The sequence below is a fragment of the Chroicocephalus ridibundus genome, chromosome 1 (genome assembly GCF_963924245.1).
Source record: "Chroicocephalus ridibundus chromosome 1, bChrRid1.1, whole genome shotgun sequence".
NCBI classification, from domain to species: Eukaryota; Metazoa; Chordata; class Aves; order Charadriiformes; family Laridae; genus Chroicocephalus; species Chroicocephalus ridibundus.
Window position 1 is genome coordinate 90,070,216 of NC_086284.1, and position 24,458 is coordinate 90,094,673.

General features: G+C 38.6%; 1 protein-coding gene across 1 annotated transcript in view; it reads left to right on the plus strand.

Annotated features, from left to right (window-relative positions):
• POLA1 (DNA polymerase alpha 1, catalytic subunit) overlaps positions 1-24,458 on the plus strand; it is a 205,507-nt gene that overhangs the window by 63,034 nt on the left and 118,015 nt on the right. The window contains exons 27-32 of the mRNA XM_063343448.1: positions 12,387-12,419; positions 13,997-14,089; positions 17,896-18,101; positions 19,398-19,530; positions 21,111-21,242; positions 23,292-23,466. Of these exons, the coding sequence (XP_063199518.1) occupies positions 12,387-12,419; positions 13,997-14,089; positions 17,896-18,101; positions 19,398-19,530; positions 21,111-21,242; positions 23,292-23,466 (772 nt within the window). The remainder of the gene's footprint in view (positions 1-12,386; positions 12,420-13,996; positions 14,090-17,895; positions 18,102-19,397; positions 19,531-21,110; positions 21,243-23,291; positions 23,467-24,458) is intronic.

Below are 24,458 nucleotides of genomic sequence, written 5' to 3' on the forward strand. Positions count from 1 at the left end.
TGATAAGCTTTCAGAACTTTGTTCTGTTTTTAAAAACAGTGCAAGTGTCCTCAATTATGAGACAGTCTACAAATGGTATTAAAAATGCTCTAGACTGCAATTCCAGGTAAGCGACCGTTAACTGCTGAAATCTCAAAGGCTGATAATAAGGTGGTCCCTTTCAGGAATTTGCTTTTGCATGAAACTCATCTTTTCTCAGTTGGAGAACTCTCAAAATTGTGTCATGGACCATGTTTCCGTTTCTGTGGGAGCTCCATGACATCAAATATGGTTCCATCCTTAGCTCCTTTGTCTGTAATATGTATGTTACTGTGGATGTCTATGGTTAGGCGGTAATTTCCATTGACATGGGCTCTGTTTTCCTATATGTCCTTATAGGAAAAGTCTGGAAGGTGAAGTTGCCCCAACCCACCCTACAGTTCCTATTCCTGACTTACAGTTGCAAGCCCTATTTAACAAGCAATTTAGGATTGTTAACTAGTAATTTTCTTTTGTAGTTGGTTTAAAAATAGCTTAAACCTTAAATGAGCTTTTTTAAAAAAAAAAAAAGTATTTTTATTTCTACATTGAGATATAAGTGTATGGCAGAAATTAGCCATACGTCTTATAATCATCTGGTAGGCTGGTAGATTTTATTTCTGACGTGCTTTGTAAGCACTTACTTTGTTTTTCGGGGGTCGTTTATGTCCTGAGGATCTCCATCTTCATATTCTTTTGTCAGACATATCTAGAGAATTCAAGAAGCTCATTTTGAAGACATAATCTAAAAAGGCTATACTCTCTCAGGAGCTCTTTCCACCTGTATCCAAGCCAGCTTCATCAAGCGCTGCACAGAGGTCACACTGAACAAATAGAAAATCTGACTGGGACTTCACGCTATTAACGATGCGTGTTCCTCATTGTCTTTTCATGTCCTTGGGGCAATCACTACGTCCTGCCCGGAGCAGGGAATGTTGAGTGTCCCATCTAGAGTTGAAACTGTTTTCTTGCCCTGTTACCAGCTAAGAAGGCAGTTAAGAGCTGCCACAGGGGCTAGTCTGAAGAGACTGTGTAGGAGCCACATCAATACAGTGGCTGGTGTTTGGACATAGCGGAGGTGGTAACTGGCCCTGATGCTTCTTTTTCACTACTTTGATCAGCACCAAATGGGGTTGTGAGCTTCTGAGACTTGAGCACTGGTAGTTATTTAGTCCTGCATAGGTACATTGGTAAATGTCTTCATTTGTTACAAGTGCTCTGGTTTCGTTGTTCTCTGCAATTGGAATAATCTTTGTTTAACTTCTTTCTGTTATCTGTTGTAGCCAGGAAAGGCAGCATGTCATCAAAGACTAAGGTTCTCTACTTGCAGCAACAGTTTTCCTGGTTTCCAGCACTCTGTGTTTATGTTCCTGCACGATGAAAAACTTACTCTGTTACTTTTTTTTGATGCAGCAAGATTCACCTTACAGCAGATTTTCTTTTTTTTTTAACCTGTTTGGGCAATCCTAAAAGGACTTGCTTTCACCTTATGCTTTGTTTTTTAAGTACAGTTGTGAACCCTTTAGGCATTTGTATACACCTGATCTCTCATATTTTGCATTTGAGTAGGTTAGTGGAAACCTGAACATCCCAGTATAGCCAGGAAGCTGAATGTACAGGAACTTGCTCCAGGATGTCCACATCTTCCTCACGCTGAGGATCTCAGCTGTACATAGCACTCCACATTTGTCTCACCAGGGCTGTGTAAAGGAGGGAAGGACCACCTCCCTCGGATCTGCTGGCAATGCTCTGCCTTGTGCAGCCCAGGCCACCTTTTCCACAAGAGTACATTGTTGGCTCATGGTCATCTTAGTGTCTACCAGCATGACCGGGTCTTCTGCAAATCTGCTTTCCAGCCAGTCAGTCCCAGAGCCTATGGGGTTATTCCTCCCCTGGAGCAGGACTTATTATTTCCCTTTTTTGAACTTTATGGGATTCCTGTAGGCCATGAGACATCTCCAGCCTGTCAAGGTCCCTCTGAACAGCAGTACACCCATCTGGTGTATCAGCCACTCCTCCCTGTTTAATATTGTCTGCAGACTTGCTGAGGGTACACTCTGCACCATCGTCCACATCATTAACATGGACACTAAGCAGGATTGGACCCAGTATCGCCCCTGGGGGTATGCCGCTAGGGACTGGCCTCCAGCTGGACTTTGTGCTACCGATCACAGCCCTTGGAGCCCAGCAGTGCAGCTGGTTTTCAGCCCATCTCGCTGGCTGCTTACGTAGCCCATACTTCATCAGTTTGTCTTTGAGGATGCTATGGTAGACGAAGCTGAAAGCCTTACTAAAGTCAAGATAACAAGAGCCGCTGCTTTCTCCCCTTGTCCACCAAGCCAGTCATCTCTTCATAGAGAGCTACCAGCTTGGTGAAGCATGATTTCCCCTTTGTAAATCCACACTGAACACTCCCAAGAACCTTCTTGTGCTTTGTGTCTGGAAAGCAGTTGTTTTCACAATTATTTGTTCCACCACCTTTTCTCAGGACCTGAGGTGAGGCTGACCAGTCCCTAGTTCCCTGGCATCTCCTCCTCCTTGCCCATCTTGAGGAGGATAGCAGTGACGTTTGCTTTCTTCCAGTCCTAGGGAACCTGCCATGATCATAGAATCATAGGGTTGGAAGGGACCTCTGGAGATCATCTAGTCCAACCCCTCTGCCAGAGCAGAGTGATCTTAGAGCAGGTTGCACAGGAATGCGTCCAGGCGGGTTTGGAATGTCTCCAGAGACGGAGACTCCACCACCTCTCTGGGCAGCCTGTGCCAGTGCTCTGCCACCCTCACAGTAAAGAAGTTCCTCCTCATGTTTAGGTGGAACTTCCTATGCTCAAGTCTGTGCCCATTACCTCTTGTCCTGACGCTGGGCACCACTGAAAAGAGCTTGGCCCCATCCTCCTGACACCCACCCTTTAAGTATTTATAAGTGTCGATAAGGTCCCCCCTCAGTCATCTTTTTTCCAGACTGAAGAGACCCAAATCCCTCAGCCTTTCCTGATAAGAGAGGTGTTCCAGTCCCCTAGTCATCTTGGTAGCTCTCTGCTGCGCCCTCTCCAGCAGTTCCCTGTCCTTCTTGAACCGGGGAGCCCAGAACTGGACACAGTACTCCAGGTGTGGCCTCACCAAGGCAGAGTAGAGGGGGAGGATGACCTCCCTCGACCTGCTGGCCACACTCTTCTTGATGCACCCCAGGATGCCATTGGCCTTCTTGGCCACGAGGGCACATTGCTGGCTCATGGTCATGCTGTTGTCTACCAGGACTCCCAGGTCTCTTCCCACCGAGCTGCTCTCCAGCAGGTCAGCCCCCAACCTGTACTGGTGCATGGGGTTATTTCTCCCCAGGGGCAGCACCTTACACTTGCCCTTGTTGAATTTCATAAGGTTCCTCTTTGCCCAGCTCTCCAACCTGTCCAGGTCTCTCTGTATGGCGGCACAGCCTTCTGGTGTGTCAGCCACTCCCCCCAGCTTTGTGTTGTCAGCAAACTTGCTGAGGGTGCACTCTATCACCTCTTCCAGGTCAGTGATGAATATAGTGAAGAGTTTTCCACCATATTTCCATGATCCCAGTGAAGTCTTATCCCTGTAACTGCATCAGACTTCTGATTCTTCCTCTTTGTTCCCCGTGCTGTGTGCATTAGTGCACATGTCTTTCCCGGTCCTGATGATGCCCTGAAAGAGTGCAAGAACTTTGTGCGTAACACTGTCCTGTAGGCGCTCCCTTATTTACATGGATGCGCTTGAAGAGGGCTCCTTTGGGCCCTGTGTTGTTGCTCACATCATGCCCCACCTTTGCTTCCCGTGGTGGTTTGCAGCTTCCTCATGGTCATGCACTCCCACCCCCATCAATCCTAGTTTAAAGCTTTCCTTACCAGGTTGGGTAGCCTGTTGGCACAGATCATTTTGCCCCACGTAGTCAGATGGATCCTGCCTTGTCGAAGCACTTCTTGGTCCTCAAAGAGAGGTCCATGAACATAAAGAAAACAAAACCCTGCTGCTAATACCAACTGTGCAGCCATAGAGGATGAATGAGTATTGTTCAACTTTATAAAAACAACTGTCATGTTGTCTAAATATATCTAGTTTAATGAAACAAAATTATAAGCTTTATGAAAATCTTGCATGACACTTAAGAAATTAGGTAAGAGAACTTTCTTTGTAGGGTAATTAGAGGCTAAAATACTTTTCTGAATTTGAATAGATGGTGCTTTGATAGACAACCACTTAGGCATGATGAACGAATAGTTTAGTTTTAAAGCAGTTCAAACCACTTACAAAGATTTTTTTTGATGGACACAACGTTCGCTGACAATCTATTCATTACCAAGACTAGCATGTCCTCTCATCTATGAAATTTCAGGATCATTTTCAGTGAATATACCTGTATCTAGACAGAGGTTGCCTTGTTCTGTTCAGTATACCTATTGCAAAATGCCTATGGCTCTTTAAAAAAGAGGCTGGGTTTTTCAGTACAAGTCCTTTTTGCTTTTTCTTTTAAGAATACTCATGAGGTAGTACGTGTTTTCTGCATCTGTTTTTCTCTTTAGCACTTGCTTGTCTTCCCCCAGCCCTTCTCTTTTTCCAAGCACACAAGTTGTGGTTATTACCTGTAAGATGCTGACCAGCATCTTTTTTAAGATTACGTAGAAAAGTAATCCATGTTCAACACACCTTTCTTTTTATAATGAAATTTTCTTTAACAATTGGAAGATAAGGGAGGGAAGGCCTTATGGAAATGTAAGTCCTGTTTTCTGCTTCTTACTAAAAAAAAAAAATAAAAATGGAGGGGGACAGGATTTGATTCTCAAGGAATTTGTCATCATCTTGGATAGTGCACTGAGTTTATCCACTGCTTCAAAAAAAAATTCAGTCTTTAGACTATTGGCTTTATTTCTTTTTCTGGTTTACAGAAATAGATCTTTTTGAAAAACTGTCTTCACTATTGATTCTGAGACGCACTCCTTGATTTCTCTAGGACTTCTAGTTACATAGCTACAAGAGTAACTTATCTGGGAGATGAAACGATACTTACATTCCTGTCACCTCAAGATTGAGAGACATGCTTATATATTTGAAGGATGATTTCTAAAACTATAGTTCAACTTAAACCTGATGTGGAGGGATAGTATGGTTATTCTTCCCTACTCAGGAATAGATTTTGCTGTTATTTGGACAAAAATCTCTGTGCTCCGTTTTAAACCTTGACTGGATTCTAACTTTTCTCATTGAATAGGAAGCCTTGGCTTATAAGTAACTCATTTTAATTATTTACTGTTCTTGTCATTTTATTTTTTCTTCTGAAAGATTGATTCTCTATTGCTGAATGTGTTAAACCAGTTCAATTTAGGAAACAAAGCAAAATAAATCTTTCCTGTCTTAAATGTTCGTTCATTTCACTGAAACAAATGCTGCTGTTTTCTCTAAGGAGGATATACTTGTCTGTATGCATTTAAATATTGAATAACTTAACACATGTTTTGGTTTTATTAGGAAATAGTAAATTATGCTTGTCATATTCTTTCTTATTAGAAGTGGTTTTACTTGTGGTTTGTGACACGGTTAGCTTTTGATGTGTACTTGAAATGCACAAAAGGTTTTCATATCAAGCAAACCTAGCTTTGCGTCTTATAGTTAAGTACAAAATGTTCATCAAGCAGATTTATTTAATGGATTTAAATAAAAAAATATTCATAAGAGTTAATGAGCTGAAATTGGTTTGAGTACCACGTTCTTCAAGGGGTTTTGGGTGTTGTGGATCTTGTTTTTTCATGGAATGAAACGGAAGAAAATTTCCTGCTCCTTCATTCGTTTTAGGTCAGAACAAAAATAATTCTGTGGGTGGGCTGTGAGCCCTCGTGCTTCTCTAGGAACTGACACTGGTTCTAGTGTTTGGTTTCTCTGGAAGGACCATTACTGACTCTGGAGGGTTAGGAGATGCCCATGCCATACGGATGTCTTTCAGAGCTAGTTATCCCCCTGGATATTATATTCTTATTGCTTCTGGGAACACGAAGTGGAGTCAGAACTGGGTCAGTTACCTTCTATGCACTCAAGTGTTCGACTTGGTTGTTGAACACTCAGTTTCTCCATTTCCAAGATTTTAAATGAATTTCCAACACAGAAGTTTCTGGTTTTGGTTTGGTTTGGTTTTTTTTACTTTTTGTCCAAAGATGTAGGAGTATGTTTCATTGTTTTTTCTTTTATCCCAGTACCAAAATAATCCTTTGCAAAATAGGCAAAATTCCCTTTAGTATGGCATGGTTCGTAATATATTGCGCAGCATAACCAATAATTATACAATTTAGGAAGGAATTAATTCTGGTTTTCCTGTTCTCTTCAGTGAGACTCACCATGAATACTTGAAATACTATAGAATTTTAAATCTATAATTGTTTCTGGCACCAAAGGAACATTGTCTTCAAGTTGTGATTTGATTCACATCATCATCTTCAGTGTTTTACTATCATCTTTGCATTCCTTGTCAAAGTGTGACAAAAGTACACGATTACTGTTGTGTTCAGCACGCTTCCATTATTGCCTTTTCTGTGCATTTTCTGTTGTTAGTGAGGCAGAAGATCCTACCTTTTGTTGGCCTGTAAACATGTATTACTGGATCTTTGTGTGCACTGCTTCAGACCTTGGAACCATTCTCCCTTTGGTTTTGGTGCACCATCCAATTCTGGTTTTATACACAGCATCTATCAAAGTTGCATTGATGTCTGTCAACTTTGTTGGGTGGAGTATGGACAGTTAATTTCAGTGTTTCTGGAAAAAAAAAACAACTAGAAGGGAAAATTTTGTCAGCGTGGCATCTATTTCTGATGCTCTTAACATTTCCTGAGTGTAAATTTTTGGGAAATGTAACTTTCAATGCATTGCTTAAGTAAAGCAAATACTTGGTAAAAACACTTTACAACAAACATACTTATTAACTACTTGAATCTGGTCACTCAAACTTCTCTAAATTAAGTCCATCAACTAACGAAAAGGCTGTATTACAATGCTTCATTCCTTGTGGCCTTCCATCTTTCTTTCACTTTTGCTTATGGCATATGTGCCTTTTTGTCCAGTGATTGAAACTTTCTTTGAAAATCCTCCTTAATAAAACCTTTTTGCAGCATCCCATGGCTGTGGTTTATTGGTGCTCGAGGCTACTTCTCACAAAACACTAGCAAAGTTAATGAATAGGTTGCAAAAATGCAGATGTTCAGAGATAGTTCTTATGTAGATTAGTGAGTGGTGTTACATACTGTAACACCTGTTAACACTTTCTGCCTATTTGTTCCTCTGTGTCATGGGAAGGACTAGCTAATATGAATTACTAAAGCTGCTGACAGAATTATTTTCTTACTATATAGTTGCACAAGTAAATAGCTGAGGTGGGAAAAAAAAATCAGGTCTACACTAGATAACTACAGGTACTCTACTCTGCCTTGGTGCGGCCGCACCTGGAATACTGTGTCCAGTTCTGGGCTCCCCGGTTCAAGAAGGACAGGGAACTGCTGGAGGGGGCGCAGCAGAGAGCTACCAAGATGATTAGGGGATAGGAACACCTCTCTTATCAGGAAAGGCTGAGGGATTTGGGCCTCTTCAGTCTGGAAAAAAGACGACTGAGGGGGGACCTTATCGACACTTATAAATACTTAAAGGGTGGGTGTCAGGAGGATGGGGCCAGGCTCTTTTCAGTGGTGCCCAGCGACAGGACAAGAGGTAATGGGCACAAACTTGAGCATAGGAAGTTCCACCTAAACATGAGGAGGAACTTCTTTCCTTTGAGGGTGGCAGAGCACTGGAACAGGCTGCCCAGAGAGGTGGTGGAGTCTCCCTCTCTGGAGACATTCAAAACCCACCTGGACGCGTTCCTGTGCAACCTGCTGTAGGTGACCCTGCTCTGGCAGGGGGTTGGACTAGATGATCTCCAGAGGTCCCTTCCAACCCTATGGTTCTATGGTTCTATGATTCTAGGTAGTCGTAAAAAATACAGTTTTTGCCAAGCTCGTAAGAGTGTTAGTTTTTCTCCTTTAGCAAAGTGAATGCATCAGCGATTTTTTTGTTGTTGTTGTTTGGTTTGGTATGCATCTTTGGTTCAATATTTTCACAATCATTCTGGTCAGTCTTTTCAGTCTGGTCGTAAGTCTCCCTTTCTGTTTCTTCACGTCTGCGGCCCCAGGAATCTACAGAAAATTGGTGTTTCTTCAGGAGAAATCTTTGCATCAGCATGGTAGTTTTGTGCCCTATCCCATTGGTTTTTAACTCAGCTATCTTAGCTTGTTTTCGCATAAGCGTCCTCTTGTAGGAAGGTATTCTTTAGTGGTTTTTAAATACGGTATGTTTAAAAATACTTGATGTAATAGATAATGGTAAAGCTGTTGTTTGTATATTTATTTATTTTTAATCATTCCCTTTCTTAAATCGCATCCTCATTTAATTAATTAGTGAGTTGGAGTAGAATTAGGACAGGGAATTTTGCAGTTTGATCATTGCTTGTCTACAATTACAATCTCTCATATTGACGCTCAGCTCATGGGCGAGAGAATGTGTGTTGCTAGTCTTGCTTTTACAAGAAAAAAGTTAAAATAGAATTTCACAGATGTTCACTGTGCTGAGAAGTTCACAGGTTTCTAGAAGTATATGTTTGCTGGGGGGGAGGGGGCACGGCTGTACAGATGGGTTGCCAGGCAATTAATTCTTCCTACTTGGATTGCCTGCAATAGGAGACAATCCAGCTCTCATGAGCAGCGCAATATTATTTGCAAAAGGAAACGACCGAGTAACAATTTTCCTATTCTCTTCCTTCTTTCTTCTGTCTTCCCAGCCTCACTATAAACCTCCCTTCCTTTGCTGTGCATTTCTGATAAACTGATAATGATTGATATGATAGCAGTGCTGTCATTCTTTTTAACCAAAAACAAAAAAAATCGTTTTTATTCTAGGTATTTTAATAGAGTCCCATTAAGGATGTATTGCTGACTGAAATACTGGCATGAAGGGCTCTCACTGAGCCGAGCTGAGCCCAGGAATTAAGAAGTCAGGAAATCGGCTGCTGCATTGCAAAAGAACCTTGTGTGACACAGTATCTCCTGATTGGGGGGATCATTACTGCTATTATGACTCGACTTGCGTAGGAATTTTAAATTTCATCTGAATGTCAGTAATAACCCTCTTAGCAAATTATCCTGAATAAAATCACGAAGGCATTTTATATAATAGGTGTTGAATTACTGGATAGATTTGCTAATTAAATACTCTTTGTTCTGCTGCAGTTGACATTACAGGGTAAGATCTTGAACAATTATTCTCAACAGCTGTACTTTGTTAAGGGAAAAATTAACTACAAAGTTTATTTTTTTTTCTACACTTGAAGTTGGCAGATTTTTGAAATGTGCTTGAAAAAAATTCCATCATCCAATTGGTAATGAGAAGATAAATATGCAGGTGTTGCTGTAAAATCAGATAACTACCGACTGCCTTATTAATGAATTTAGCAAGCCTTTATAACCTTCTGTTTTGTAGCTGTTGGCACTTAGAAGTGATCTCCTGTCAGAATGGGTAGCACTAGCATATGCCAGTCACTTGATGAAGCTAACTTGTCTGTAACCCTCTTGTTATTGCCTACATCCACCGCTGTCCTCAGAGACAATTAGACAATAGTCTTTGCACAGCCGAACAGTTTTGGTTTTTTTAGTAGGGGGTAATCCTATTTTTAAAAAAAAAAAAAAAAAAATTATCTTTCTAACTATTAATAGATAGAGTTATTTCAGAGAATTAAGTAGAAAATGCCAGAGATTATCAAGGGAAAAAATGGTAGACCGTCTTTTCTTTTACATGTAAACTCTTTGGTTCTCTGTCCAATTATTCAATTTTGCTTCAGGGATTCCTCTTTGCTTTTGGAGTACTAAGAGAAAGGTATAACCTTTTTTGTGGGTGTTAGCTAATAAATGAGAGAAGGGTATGTGTGTGTGTGTAAATAAACTGGGATTCTGATTACTGTATATGAAATTTGATGTCATGTACCAGTGATATGTGTCTTTAGAATAATTCCAAAACTCCATGAAAAGGTGCTGGGGCGGTGCCGTCTGAATCACTCGCAGATGAATAGGAGTGGAATATCTTTTTTAAGCTTCTGATTAAAATGGAATCGGGTGCGTCTGAGCATACACTGCCTAGAGTGGATCTGCAGTTAAGACTCACCATTTTCCTGTCCGTCTTTGTCTACGTAGAAGATTGAGGCCAGCTGAGCTTTTTGCAGTTTGGGCCTTCAGCAGAGTTCAGGCATCTGAGTACCGAGTTTGCAGCATCAGTGGATGGTCTTTAAACTAACTGCATGTTTTGAACTTGACCCAGAGAGTGTAAATCCATAGGTATCCATATGTAGTTGGGGAATAACTGTGATAAGGACATTCATTGTGAGTCAGCTGTGCCACAGTTACGTGGTGGCTTGGAACCTAACCTTTCCTTAAGTGCCTTGAAGGGAATGGTATATTATGTTTGCTTAGTTCATGCCTTTGTACTTCTGGGGAGTGAGTCTATCCTTAGGTGCAGCAATTTCTCTTTGAAGATGAAAGTGGCTAGAAAATGTGTCTGAACAGAAACTATGGTGAAACAGAATATTGAGTTTGCAAAGTCGAGCATTGTGAAACTAAGAATGCCGGGGCAGTATAGCTTTTGGTGCATAAATCTGTGGTGCGTAATTTAAAACAAACTGAAAAAGCATAGGGGAGCATCATACTTCAGTGTTCATCACTGTGATTGTCTAAAGGTTCAGAAACATTACAGAAACTTGCTGTTAATGTTGAAGGAATAACAGTGTTGTCATCCTGTTTGTGTACTGTTATGTAGAAGTGGACATTCCACCTTTGTTTCAGAATTGCTTGTTGCAATAGCAGTAGTCAATATTGCGATAGTCAACACTTTTGGAATCATTTCAGGCTCCTTGGCTTTATGGAAGTCACGAGATTTCCCTTAAGATGGTCTTTTTCCCACTGAGCATGGCCAGTTCTTCCCTGTTCGTCATTTTTTTTCTTTCCTCATCCCTGCTAATTTCTACTGCTCCGCTCCCTGTCACAGAGTTCTTGGATAGAAGTCGTCATTGTGCCTTTTTGGCAAATGTGGCCAAGGAGTATTACAATTTAATGTATGCAAAATAATAAAATCTAGAGTAGCTCACAAAATTTAACATAACCTGTTAAAATAGCGTGTTGCCTTGCTATCTTTATAGCTAGAGTACCAAATTGTTTGGGTTCACCTAAAAGACTCTGATCTATTGCTGTAGCAAGTGGTTCAAAGTAAAACTCTTTAAGAAAATTAAAACTATAAATGTATATGAATAGCAGGACTGGATGAAAAAGAACTGAGGCTTAGGCTGAGTGGGGATGGGAAGGACCGAAAGCAGGGAACTGGGACTAACCAGGTGGAATCTGACAGAGCACTAGGATGCTGATGAGAAAGGAAATGGGGGAATATGGGCAGGTGACAGAAGGAATGGACTGGATGTTGGTTCTCTTGCAGCTGTGCAAACTTCAGCAAGCCCTTGCTGCTGCATCAGCTACACATTTTGTTCATCAAGCTAGTTTTACTGTGTCTTTTCTGCGCTACAGCCATATGTGTGGCTTCAGATGGTACGTTCTTCCACCCCTTTCCGATATGTTGACCAGTATTAGAGATGGAAGCAGCAGCCTACTCATGTGAGGTCTCTATAGCTATTTATAAGGTTCAGAGAATTGCTATTCAGAGCATTCAGGGAACTTGAGATGCACTCTTGGCTGAGGAACAAACCAGGTTACACACAGATTTGCCCACCGATTCAACATCTGTATCCTATCTCTATCCCAGCTCCTTGTCCCAGTTATGGTTTCCCTAAGGAGTTTGCTTTTTGATGACCCATTTTAAGATGATTACAAGGGTAATCAACCTTTTGACTAGGTTCTTGTTAAGTGAGCACCATCCAGCCTGTACTGGATGTTTTTGAGAAAAAGCTCAATGACATCAAGAGATAAGATGATGGACATGAAGGAGACGACTGACCTAAATTACTGAAAGAGGATTAATTCCGGCACTTCATGATTAAGTTTTATTTGAGCATTTGATTCAGTGTTCTTTTTTTCCTAAGGTAGAATGTGTGTGTGCACATGCAATTTTGAGATTTGTTTTAATCTTGTTTTAGGGGAGTTAATAATAGCATTAATACAAGGTCAGATGAGAATTTACTCATGTAATAGGAGTATTGAGGTGACTGTGTGTTGCCAGGAGAGAGGTGGTTTGCTTTGTTTTGAAAGGTGAGAGCATTTGGAGTTAGCAACCTAATGAATGTGTTTGCATGTGTAAGCTTGTAATTATATCATACGCTAATCTTTGATTATTTTTTTTCATTTCAGATTTTGATGCATACCAAGGAGATGGTGCAAAAGGTAATGCTGAGCATTTTCATTAAACAACAACTCTTAAAGAGCACACCTGGTGAAATTTTTTTATTCTAGGAGAACTGTAACCCAAACAGACCTGAAATCACTTCTTAGGATGCCTGGTTTACAAATGTAATCCTTCCTAATGGATTATAGCTTTTTTCTTTTCCTACCACAGATATGATCTGGCCCCCGCTTGAAGCCTATGTGTGACTGTTTCAAGCAAATTAGCAACAGTGCTAATTAGAGTTTACTCATAGACCTGTTACACCATGTGTTCTAGTGTTTTATTACGGTTTATTTTTTGGCTTCCTTTAAACTCTGCCACAGGGTGGTTTTTTGACTATATGGAGTTTAACATGGACATAGCCATGCTGCAGTTCTTACAGCTGCATTGATTTTTCCACCCCTGAAGACATCAGGTTTTCATTTTTTCAAGTTAACATTATGTAATTGGATGCATTTGCCCATTTTTTGGTGACATTTACTGGTATTGACAATTTTTCTTTTCACCTTCTTCCTTGCTATTCCTTTCATATGCACCTCAGGCTTTTTTTATGTGCTTCAATTTGTCTGGAGTTTGCTCTATTATCCCAGAGCATTATGGCAGTCTGGCTGGTGTTTGAACACAATCTTTTCCAAGTAGGGCATTTGAATTGTTACAAGGATCAGAATGAGATATGATGCGAAGGGCAGAGTGTTAGAGAGAAGGATTCAAGTAGGTGTTTGTGTTCATCATCTCCAACTGTAATTGTTCAGTAGTTCAACCTGGAGATACAAAACTTGTGGATCACAGTAGCAAGATCCTTATCCAAAAGGAGAATCTTGTTCCCTGAAAGATCTGCTGTCCAGGGGAGGACTTACACAGGTAATTAGATTACAGCAGAAGAAAACAGGTGGGAATGGCGAGATGGAAATACAAAGCCACATACATAATCTGAAAAAGTGTAAAAAGAGCAGCCTAATCTGGACAGTACTGTGATATTCTCAGTTACCGGATCCATTAGCCAATACCTTCACTAGATTTGTTTAAAATAGAGTACTACATTAATAACTATTATATTATAATAAGTATGATTTCTTTTTAATCCAGAACGACTTATTTTGTGATGGTTACAAATGGGATAGGATACCTGACTGTATTATTACCTTTCAAGCAAATTGGCTAAATGTCTTATCTGAATAGCCTGAATTGGTCTGGCGGTCTTTGAGTCCCAGTGATCTTCTTGTGTCTTAGCAGTCCAAAGTTGTTTCTGATTAGTGTTCCTGCTGTTCCTGAAGATTAGACTTGTGCACTGGCATTCATTTAGTAAAATTTTAACTACTTATATTATGTACACAACTAAACAGTGATTTATTTTTTTTTTTAAACATATCAATGGTTTAAGTTTCATTATTCTCTTTAAATTCAAATATGTTTTAATTAAATGTACAGACTTCTCAGTAAAACCTTACTTTACATTTTTTTGCTTTTTAGTATTTAAGGGTAATATATGGACAGCAATCTCTTTGAATCTTGAAGTGGGACTTTAAAGAGATGGAGTGGTTTTGGTTTGTTTTTCAAAACAATTTGTTTTGTTTAGATGAACCTTGAAGTGATTTATGGAGACACAGATTCCATTATGATAAACACTAACAGCACCAATTTGGATGAGGTCTTCAAGCTGGGGAACAAGGTAAGGAAATTTTTTTCTTTTTAAAGCTTTCCTACATGCCTGTGTTGTAACACTAGGAGTGGAGCAGACAGTGCTAAGAGAGGACTCTGTGGCATAAGCAGGGAATAGGTCATGAGGAAGAACTACTAGACCATTTATGGAAGCTATGGAGTAGTAAAAGCTCAGAGTGCCCTATCTTCAAGTGTAGCTACTCTGTGCATTTTTAAAAGTGATTAAATTAGAACAAAACATTCATGGAATCATTGAATGGTCTATGTTGAAAGGGACCTTTCAGATCATCGAGTCCAATCATCAACCTAGCACTGCCAAAACCACTACAAAACCATGTCCTTAGGCATCATGTCTACCTGTCTTTTAAATACCTCCAGGGATGGCGATTCCACTGCTTCCCTGGGCAGCCTGTTCCAAGACTTGATAACCCTTTCTCTGAAGACGCTTTTCCTAATATCCAATCTAAACCTCCCCTGGCCTAACTTGAGGCCATTTCCTCTTGTCCTGTAACTTGTTACTTGGGAGAAAAGATTTCTAACAAATCCTTAGTTACCAGGAGACTATCTGAATACGAGGTAAGCCAACATAGAACTAATGTGGAGGAATTGTACCTTACAATTACAATGTGAGCACAATTTTTATTTTAATGATTTTTGTTTTGACATGAGAAGTGTCTATCAGTTTAGTTTCGTTTAGTTACATAGTATGTATTACACTGTATGTGCCATCAGACTTCCAGTGGTAAATTCAAATATTAATTCCCACGGTGTAATAGATATGGAAGAGATGTGTTTGATTAGCAGTTGGCAACTGACAATGTGGAAATTTTGTGGCTCTGTGAAGGTGTGGTAGAGAAGTGAGAAGCGTTTCAGAACATTTTAAAGAAAAGATGCGAGAGAAGTTGTTTTTGAAAGAGGAAAGAAATTGGGGTGAAAATGAGAACTATGTAAGTTCTAAAGAAACAAAGAAAAAGTAGGGGCTTTTTTCAGTATAGTATTAAACAAAAGTCATGGAACTTTAAGGCAAGGGTGATTCTGGGTTTTTTAGGATACTTCTGCCTCCGTGCCAAGTTGGTACTTTGAGAAGCAGATGCATTTAAGGAGCATGGGAAAAAGGAATATCTTGACGTCATAACCAAGTTGCAGGAGGGTTGATGGCATAGAAGAAAGAAATCTTTCTTTTTTTGTTTGCCACGTGCAAGACCAAGTATATAGTTTCAAGTGTGCATATACACTAGTGTGTAAGAAAGTTTAATCTTACGATAGCTCTGTGTGTGTGGTTTCATTCTGGTTTGGTCTTTGTCCCTGTACTCCCATTTGCTGGGTAAGTGTTATAGAGGAACAGTTAAATAATAACAACTTCTACAAAGTCTGACAGGATTGTCGTCGTACGTTAAATATTTCTGACTTTGATTCAGGTTCACTGAGAGAATAGGTGGGTTTTTGAACTTGTCACGTGCTTAATGATTCTTTTTAAGAGTCAAAACGTAGGATTTCTTATCCCATACACTTCTGTGTCCTATATCACTTGTTTGTGTGTTTTTAAGATGTACCTGTTTTGATTAATGTTTTCATATTGTGCACTTGATCTTAAAAGTGAATAAACTTACGTCTGTAAATAAGCACACACTCAAAACTAGCATCATCATTGTGAGAGCTGTGGATCGCAATGTTCTTTCTCTGGCATAAAAAAGTGGTTCTTGTGTTTCTTGTTTGTTTGTTTATTCCTCAAAAAAGTGATAGTGACTTCTTTGCAAACACTTCTATCATTTAGGTTTTCCTCATTTTGCATAATTCATATAAACAATTTTCAGGATGGAGAATTGTATCTGTTGATGAGGAACAGTCTAAAAAATGTCACTCTTCTATTGCATAATGATTTCTTTCCCAAAATTTCGTGTTCAGAGATGAGGGATATTTACATTGCATTCATATTTTTTCTTTAATGTAGACTGTATGGAAGGCACACAGGTTCAATGCAAACAATTGCTGTGTGAGCAGTTAGCGGATGTACCCCTCTTCTCATGTGAAGTGTGAATTTATAGGTTGTCTTCATCAATCAGGCATTCCTCTGAGAGATGTAATTTTGTTTTTTCTATTGGAAAGAACTCTCTCTTCTTCTTCCTGAATTTTCCCATCTAATGCCTTGTCTCACAGGTTTCTGGGTGTGTTCACTCCCACCCTTTACCCCTCATTATTTAAATCCATGCCCCTTTTAGCCGTTACTCAGCAGAATTTCATATGTTTCTAATTTTCTGTGCATTCTTGTGAATCAGGTTTGCTGCTACATTTAATACTGCACTGTTGCTGGCTTTTAAGCGCTTGATTAGTATGATGTAAAAAAAATGGAAAAGACTTTAAAAAAATAGCAGAAAAATGTTTGGAGGAATTGTTTGACTGTTTTGCTTTAATGAACAAAATAAGAACCTCTTGGCAAAATAGTTTTGCTGATGATGTCCTTCATAATTTGTAAATATACAAGGGATATAAAACTCTAAGGATAGATTATTAAAAGTGTTGACAGTTTCTGCAATAGGAAAAAATGGAGATCTAAGTAAGACAAATTAAATACACACACTCTCTCCCCTATATATATAGGGAAAATTTTATAAGGAAAGTTTTTGTTAAAACTGGTAATATTGGCCCAAAGCTAGAGAGAAAAGTAGTGAGATTTTATGCTGGCAAAACTGTTCCTGTCTTAGAGAGGATATGCATTAGATAGCAAAAGAAATTTCATTTATATAAAACTTCAGAGGCCTAAGAAAAGGATAGTTCATAGTTGATGGTCTCTGACAAGAGAACTGGAATTAACGGAGGAGTAAGTGTGGATAGGTAGATACTAAAAGCCAAGAGGGAAACAAAATTGTAGAGGAAAGAAAATGAAGAGTAGAACATGTGAAGACAGAACAGGATGACTGGGGAGTGATGTGCAGATATTCTGTAGAAGAAACTAAAGTAAAAATGTATGAAGAAAGGAAAATGCAATTTGGCCAAGCCAGTAGGTGGGGGAATATGTACTGGAACCAAAGTTTGTCATGGAAGGCATGTGCTGTTCTGAGATGTTGCATCTCTCTCCTCTTAGAACAGAGGTAAGAGATGTGGAGCAACTTGGTGTTTGGTATTACATTAAGACAACACATCAAGTGCAATTTCAAGCTTTTGTATGTGGATAAGGCACAGCCTGTGCGTAGAAAAAAAGGCACTTTTTCCTCTCAAAGCAATCAGGCTGTAGAATATCGTGGGGAAGGGTATAAATAAACACTTGCCCATTTGTGCATGTTTTAGTTGAACATGCAGACACAGAGCTCTGGTGTGCAGTCGTACTTCTCCCTCCCCTCCCCAGTTTAGGGGCAGAAAAAAAAGCACCTTTGCAAGGCACCTTTTATATAAAGCAATTTCCATATTCTGTCTAAGTGACCGTCTCTTATCTTTGCGTAGTAACTGGAGATCCCTACTCTGAAATCCCTTGTTTGCTTTATTTATGTGGGAGGCTAGATGGAGTATCTGCCCTAGTAAAACGGGCTGGAGTCAGTTATCTGCAAGGTCACGTTCAGTTAGGGGGTTAGATACACCAAGCTGCAAATCCTGAAGAAGCCAATCGGTGAACCTTAATTTTAATAATAGTTCATAGTAACTACTGTGCACTTAATTTCACAATTAATCATATCTGACAAGTCTTTAAAAAGTGTATGCAAATACACAGTGTGTGATGTTACTTGTTTTAAAACTTAAGAATGATATATGTCTTGATGGAGGTTAAATTTGTCCATAGTTTTTAAGGTGTTGAATTTGGTTTTAATGTCGATGCATTCACAGATCAAAAGTGAAGTGAACAAGCTCTATAAATTGTTGGAAATCGATATCGATGGAGTCTTTAAGTCCTTGCTACTGTTAAAGAAGAAGAAATATGCTGCTCTGACTGTGGAACCAACAGGAGATGGGAAATACGTAACTAAACAAGAACTGAAAGGATTGGATATAGTCCGAAGAGACTGGTGTGATCTTGCAAAAGAAACTGGAAAGTGAGTTTCTTTGTGGCATTGTCCTCTTTGCTCTGTTTCAAAAAGTACTTGCTTCATAAACGTTCGATAGCATGTGGCTGTTTCCAGAACAGTCCAGATTGGTAACTAACATCAATGTTAGGGCTTCTTAACTGATTTTCGTAGGATACGGTGAGAACATTGCATTTTGGTATTGGTACCAGATCATACTTGTACAAGTCCAGATGTCTGTAATTTCACTATCTGGTTTTGCATTTTCTCTGGAAGCTGTGCATTTGAGTTGCCGCAATTTTGTATATGCAGTTTAATAAACCACAGCTGAAATCTTGTGAAAACGGTAGATGCTATCAGCCTTTGGAGTCATACGTTTTAAGTCTGATTTATCATTTTATTTTTTTCAAAGATGGTTAAAGAAGCTGGTGGTCAGCTCTTTCAGCATCCTCTAATAAAGCTGGAAGTGCGCTGGGTGCAGCCTCAGGAGATGATCCCGTCGCCAAAGACTGTTTCTCTCCATTTTTTGAAACAAGACTCTTTCGATACTTCATTATGATGGATATAGGATTGATGACTTATTAATTGTCATTGCACAGGGCATTTTCATACTTAAATTCAATAGAGATAATACATTTAGCACTGCAGAAAGAAAAATGAAGTGGATGGAGGGTGGTCATCTGGGGGCTGACTCAACTTACATTGTGTACTGCATCTTGAAAGCTTAAATAAATTGTGGTCCAAATGTATCAAAAATGAATACTTTTTTACATCTGTAAAAATACACCACACACTTGCTTACTGTTCTTAAGACTTGCATTTTCTAAGAAAAGATGCCATCATAATAGAAGCAAATTTTTCCAAGTTAGGAATGTATTAGTAATTAAAGCTATACAAATGTTTGAGAGTGTTCTTTAGTGACTAACTCTTCTGCAGCTGGCAGATCTTCCAACCACATTTTACAGAAATAGGCAACACTTTGCTTACTTGGTATGTTCTCTTCTCCCCCATCTTAAGATACCTGCTACAGAATAATAAGTGGCAAAATGAAATGGCAGCAGAAAATAGAAACCAGTTGCACTTAACAATTCCAAATCACTGTTTAACATTAGAACTATTTACAATAATTTGCTTTTAGTAAAACAAGTAAATAAATAAAACACAACATGAAATATCCTGGTAAATTTCTATAAATTTTGCATCAGACTTCATCCTTGGGCTCTTTAAATTCTAGAGGTAACCCAGGGAAAAAGAGGATTGTGTTTATTGTAATGGTTTTGCTTTGCCTGTCTTAAGCTTTTCTTAATTTCTGGACTGTTTTTACAGCTATATAATTGGTCAGATTCTTTCTGATCAGCCCCGAGATGTAATTGTGGAAAATATTCAAAGGCGGCTTATAGAAATTGGAGAAAATGTGATTAATGGCCAGGTTCCAGTAAATCAGTTTGAAATAAACAAGGTAAATGATCTTTCATCTCTCTTCTGTCTCAGAAAAACTTTACTGTTCCTGAATATATTGACTGCTGATAAAAAAAATCTTTTTAATCCTTATGATGCTGTGAAATATCATGAGTTTTATTAGATACTGGATAGCATGGAACCTACTGCAAAGATCCTACAATATGAGGAAAAAAAATACCTTGTGGGGCTGGAGGCCAGTCTTGCTTCCTTAAAATAATAACGTTGTGTTTTGTTCCATCCTGCTCTCTCCCTGACTGATGCTGCACTTTGAGAATGACATGATAGCTCACGCTTTCAGGATAAGTTTTCTCCTAAATTGTTATTTTAGATTTCAGGTTTAAAATACGTAAACTGAAGAATGCAATGGAAAAGAATCAAACGTTCTGTTTTCTAGAGAACCCATATAAAACCATACTATTGTTTATTTCCCTTCAAAGCTCCTTAGAAGAAAGCTAATAGTCATTCTGAGATCTCATTCAAGACGTCCCTGCAACAAGAAGTAAAATACTCTACTTTATTGACAGGAGTTTTAGCAAACAGCATTGTTTTGATTTATTTTTATGAATCCTCAATGAAACCTGTATTTTTAACTTCAAAAGTCTCTCCTCCCCATCTAGGGGTGTGTTTCAATAATGAATTGCATATTATATGCCCCTCTCATGCTTCTGATAGAAGAGATTTTCCAAATTTGCTCCATCCAAAGTCTGTTTTGCCAGCTGGGCATCTCTCTGCTCTGTAAGACTGTGCTAATCAATCAGTTAAGAAATGTGTTCATCTTGTCATATGAGTATTAATGAGTGATTTTTATGGTTGACTTAAAAAAGAATGTTCCGATTGCAAATTTTCTAAGAGTACTTAGTATCCCAGTAAAAGATACGTATGGAATAATTTTAGCTTTAATTGCTGAACGTTCCTCTGTTTTACTACTTTGGAAAAAAATAAATAATGTATTTCACTATTAAGTCAAATGTATACGTTGTTTCTGAGAACTGGGATGACAGTAAATGTTTAAACGTAGCATTTTATTTTATGTAAAGGAAGAACTCATTGTGGAATCTCAGTACTGTGAGATACATGGGAATATTTAAATCCAGTTGCACCCTCCTGCTACAGAGCTTGTTAAATACGCTTAACTACTTGATACTCATATTTACTTTATGACCTGAACTGGTGCAGGGGTAAGAGGGTAATCTCTGGCTGTATTTTTGTATTTTGCGTAGTGTTTTTATCTTCAATTTAGTTTAATTTTGAAACAATTGCATTATATCTGTAACCGGTTTGAACTGTTGTGCTTTTAATGTAATGCATTTTCCAGACAGTAGTTGTAAAAGCATCCTCTCATTTTATTAATAATAACATTTTTAAAGTATGAAGGACTGGTACCTAGACCTTAATGTCTGGAAAGTACCTTTATTACAATTTTTTCATCTTACCTTTTTGTGTTGCATATGTACTTGTGAATAGCAGATGGATGAAGATAGCTACTGTGTAATCTTGTTTTTTAAAGTTCCAAGTTGTTCACTGAAGTAAAATACTTTTCTTATAGTTATGTTTCTGTTTCCTCCTTTGATCTCTTAGGCACTGACAAAAGATCCACAGGATTATCCTGACAAAAAAAGCTTGCCACATGTGCATGTTGCCATGTGGATAAACTCTCAAGGGGGCCGAAAGGTGAAGGCAGGAGACACAGTGTCATATATCATTTGTCAGGTAAAAATGTTTTTATCTATAGCTAAATACTAGGTGTTGGTTTGAGAGATGGCAGTGAAAACCAACTCAACTCTTGGAAAAAAATGTTTTGGCATTTCTTTGTAGCGAGATTATGTTATAGTTTAAAATAGTCAGTTTTCTGTACTAAATTTACTTTTCTAGAGCCAGAAAGAACCACTGTGATCAGCTCAGCTCATCTGACTATTTCCATATAGCGGCTGATAAAATTTCCCTGAATTAATTTCTGTTTGGAACTGGAACTTATTTTTAAGGAGAATATCCAGTCTTTGTTTTAAGGAGAAGAAAATTCTGGTGGTGAAGAACCTATCATTCTTGGAAAGCTACTTGGTGGTGGTGGTTAAATAGCATCATTGTTATTTCCAGTGTCAACCTGTGCCTTTTCAATTTGTAGTCATTGGATCTGGCAGTACTTCTGTTGGATAGACTGGCGAATTTGAGGAAACTTTCTGTTTTCAGAGGTTTATCCTATAAATGCTTATCATGATCTCATAAATATATACTCCACTTTGGATGTCCTATTAAAAAAAAAAGTGTAGGTTGGATGAGATGGACCAAGGCATCTCTTATGCCAAACCGATGGGCTCGGGAACGTGGCTTCTGCAGAGGATCACTATTTCAGCGCCTTCATCGTTAAAAACTGAAAGATACCATTTTTTATTTAATTGAGAGTTCTTAACTTGGTGTGACAAAGCTGCCAAGACTTATGGGAGCTGGGCCATGGGTACGGCTGAGCAATGGCACAATGCAAGAGAAGAACGTACTTGTTGAAGAAGGGAGCTGAAGGAATTGCATTGTAATTATTTTTGCAAAGCAGCTGGATGAGCTGAATAGTCTAAATTAATTTTGTTCTGAATACTAAGTTGTCTGAAAGGAGTAGGAGGGACCAATGGTTTGCAGTCTGTCTTTATTAGTGATGGGGTTTCAGTCCATGGTTGCTGACCTTATTGAAGCCAGTAGCTCATCTTCACTGAAAAATGAAGGTGTCACATATTAATGCATTAGTTTTATTTTGCTGTAAAAAAAGGCAAAAAAGAGACTGTACTTAGCAAAAAATAAGCTTTATGATACTTCCCCCCCCCCCCATCCCAATTAAGGCTTACTTCTATTACCAAATGCTTCCTAAAATACTACTTTAAGTTCTGCTCTAAGATTTTTGACACACATTAAAAATAAAATTTCCTAGTTTAATTGTGGACTGGGAATATGATTCTGCAGACTGCTTAAGTTACGTTTTCCAGAAGAGTACCATCTTAGAGTTGATTCTTCCATGAATACTGTTTTCAATTTAATTATTGCCTTCCCAAATTGAATTATTTTCTCCTTACCTTCCTCTTTCAAGTTGGAGAAGAATGTAATGTTTACTCTAACCTCTGAGTGGTGTTTCTCCCTTGGCTTGAGATGTCGCCATGTGTTTATTTCAGTATTTCCGAATATTTCAGAATTTGCTCTTTCAAACTGATGCTGTTGCCTCTGTCATTTCTTCGCACGCCAATGAACGATGGTCCTTTTTCTGACCATTTGTTCTATTTGTTTCTTTGTAGAATCAAAGAATATAAATTTCCTAACAAAACAGATATAGTTTTGATATCCATGACTTAGAATTTGCTTGTTGTGCAAAATTATAATGCTAGTTCAGTACAAAGTGAATCGAAAATGCATGCCCTGCGCGTATTTTTAACTGGGCTGATGGTTACAATGTGTTTTCATTGTGCATTTCAGAATTGACAGATGGGACTGTTTACTCTGTCTACTCTTACTGATTTGCACGTGTAGGCTGCAATAATACAAGCTGGATTTACATTCTTGAACTTGCTAGTTGATGCCAGCATCAGCAATGCACTTTTTTTTTTTTTACTACTGCTGGATTTATATTGGATGCATAATAAATCAACCAAAAGAGAGTGATCATGTAACAGTTTTGCGTTAAAATAACGCATAATGTTTGAAGCATAATCCTTTTTATAGACTGAATGTGGATTTTACTTTTTTTTTTTTTACACTTTGTTTCGTATGTGTCTCCTGTCTTAGGATGGATCAGATCTCAGTGCCAGCCAGCGAGCGTATGCTCCAGAACAGTTGCAAAAACAAAACAATCTGACTATTGATACTCAGTACTACCTGTCACAGCAAATACATCCAGTAGTTGCTAGAATATGTGAGCCCATAGAGGGAATTGATTCTGTTCTTATTGCAACGTGGTTAGGTAAGTATTTGAAATTCAGTTTATTTAAAGAATTACAAGAGACAAAGTGAGAAGTTTTAATGTATGTTTCTTAACAAAAATGCTTCCCAAAATCCGTCCTTTTACAGTGAACAATAGCTTGTGTTACACAGTCTGTAGAAAGCGGCTGCCATTTTTCAGAAGGTGCTCATTAATGTGAACTTAATCTTATAATCCTTGTTCAGAGTTGCAAAAATTTACTCTTCATAAATGATGGCACTATTGCATGTCTTTGAGATTTTCTTAAGTTACTAAAGTAGTTCTGGAGCATGCATCCAGAACTAGCATTTTTCCAGAGAGAAACCCTAGCATCTCTAGCATCTTCCCAGAAAGAAAGGAGTCATAATGAAAGGATACAAATTTTTGTGGGTGTAGGGTGTAAGTGAAGACTTTTGTTTGCTAGAACTGACCTAGTGGATAATGGAAACATAAAACCTTAGTACCAGTCTTGCCTGCTCCATATGGAGAAAAGAAGTGGCAAAAAAAAAAGTGCTATTAAAAATGTGACTAATGCTAGTGACCTACAGAATCACCAGTTTTTATTCAAATGAGCAACAGGGAATTGCTCTTGTTAGAGTGTTTTTTCTCTTAAGATGATGTCAACAGAATTAAAATTAGAGATTTTTCTGCCCAACTCAGGTTGCCTCTGTCTTCTCCATTCCCTAGGCTTCTTATCTAGAAAGACGTATAGGTGTTGAAAAATTGTTAACAGTTCTATCGGGTCTCCTTCCATGAAAATACGGTGCTGTGTGTGTAATCCTTTTAGTGTTGTTTCCTCCCTAAAAGTGATTCACCAACAGACATGATTGATCTCCTTGATAAACAGAAATTTTGTGATTTGTATCTCACATCTAGTTCGTTATTTTTAAATCTGTTACTCAAGGACACAGAAAAAGTTGTTAATCTTGCTGGCTGCTGAGTTCTTGACAAGGCTATCGTCTCCCACAAGGAAACTTTTTTAGAGAGTTGCGCTG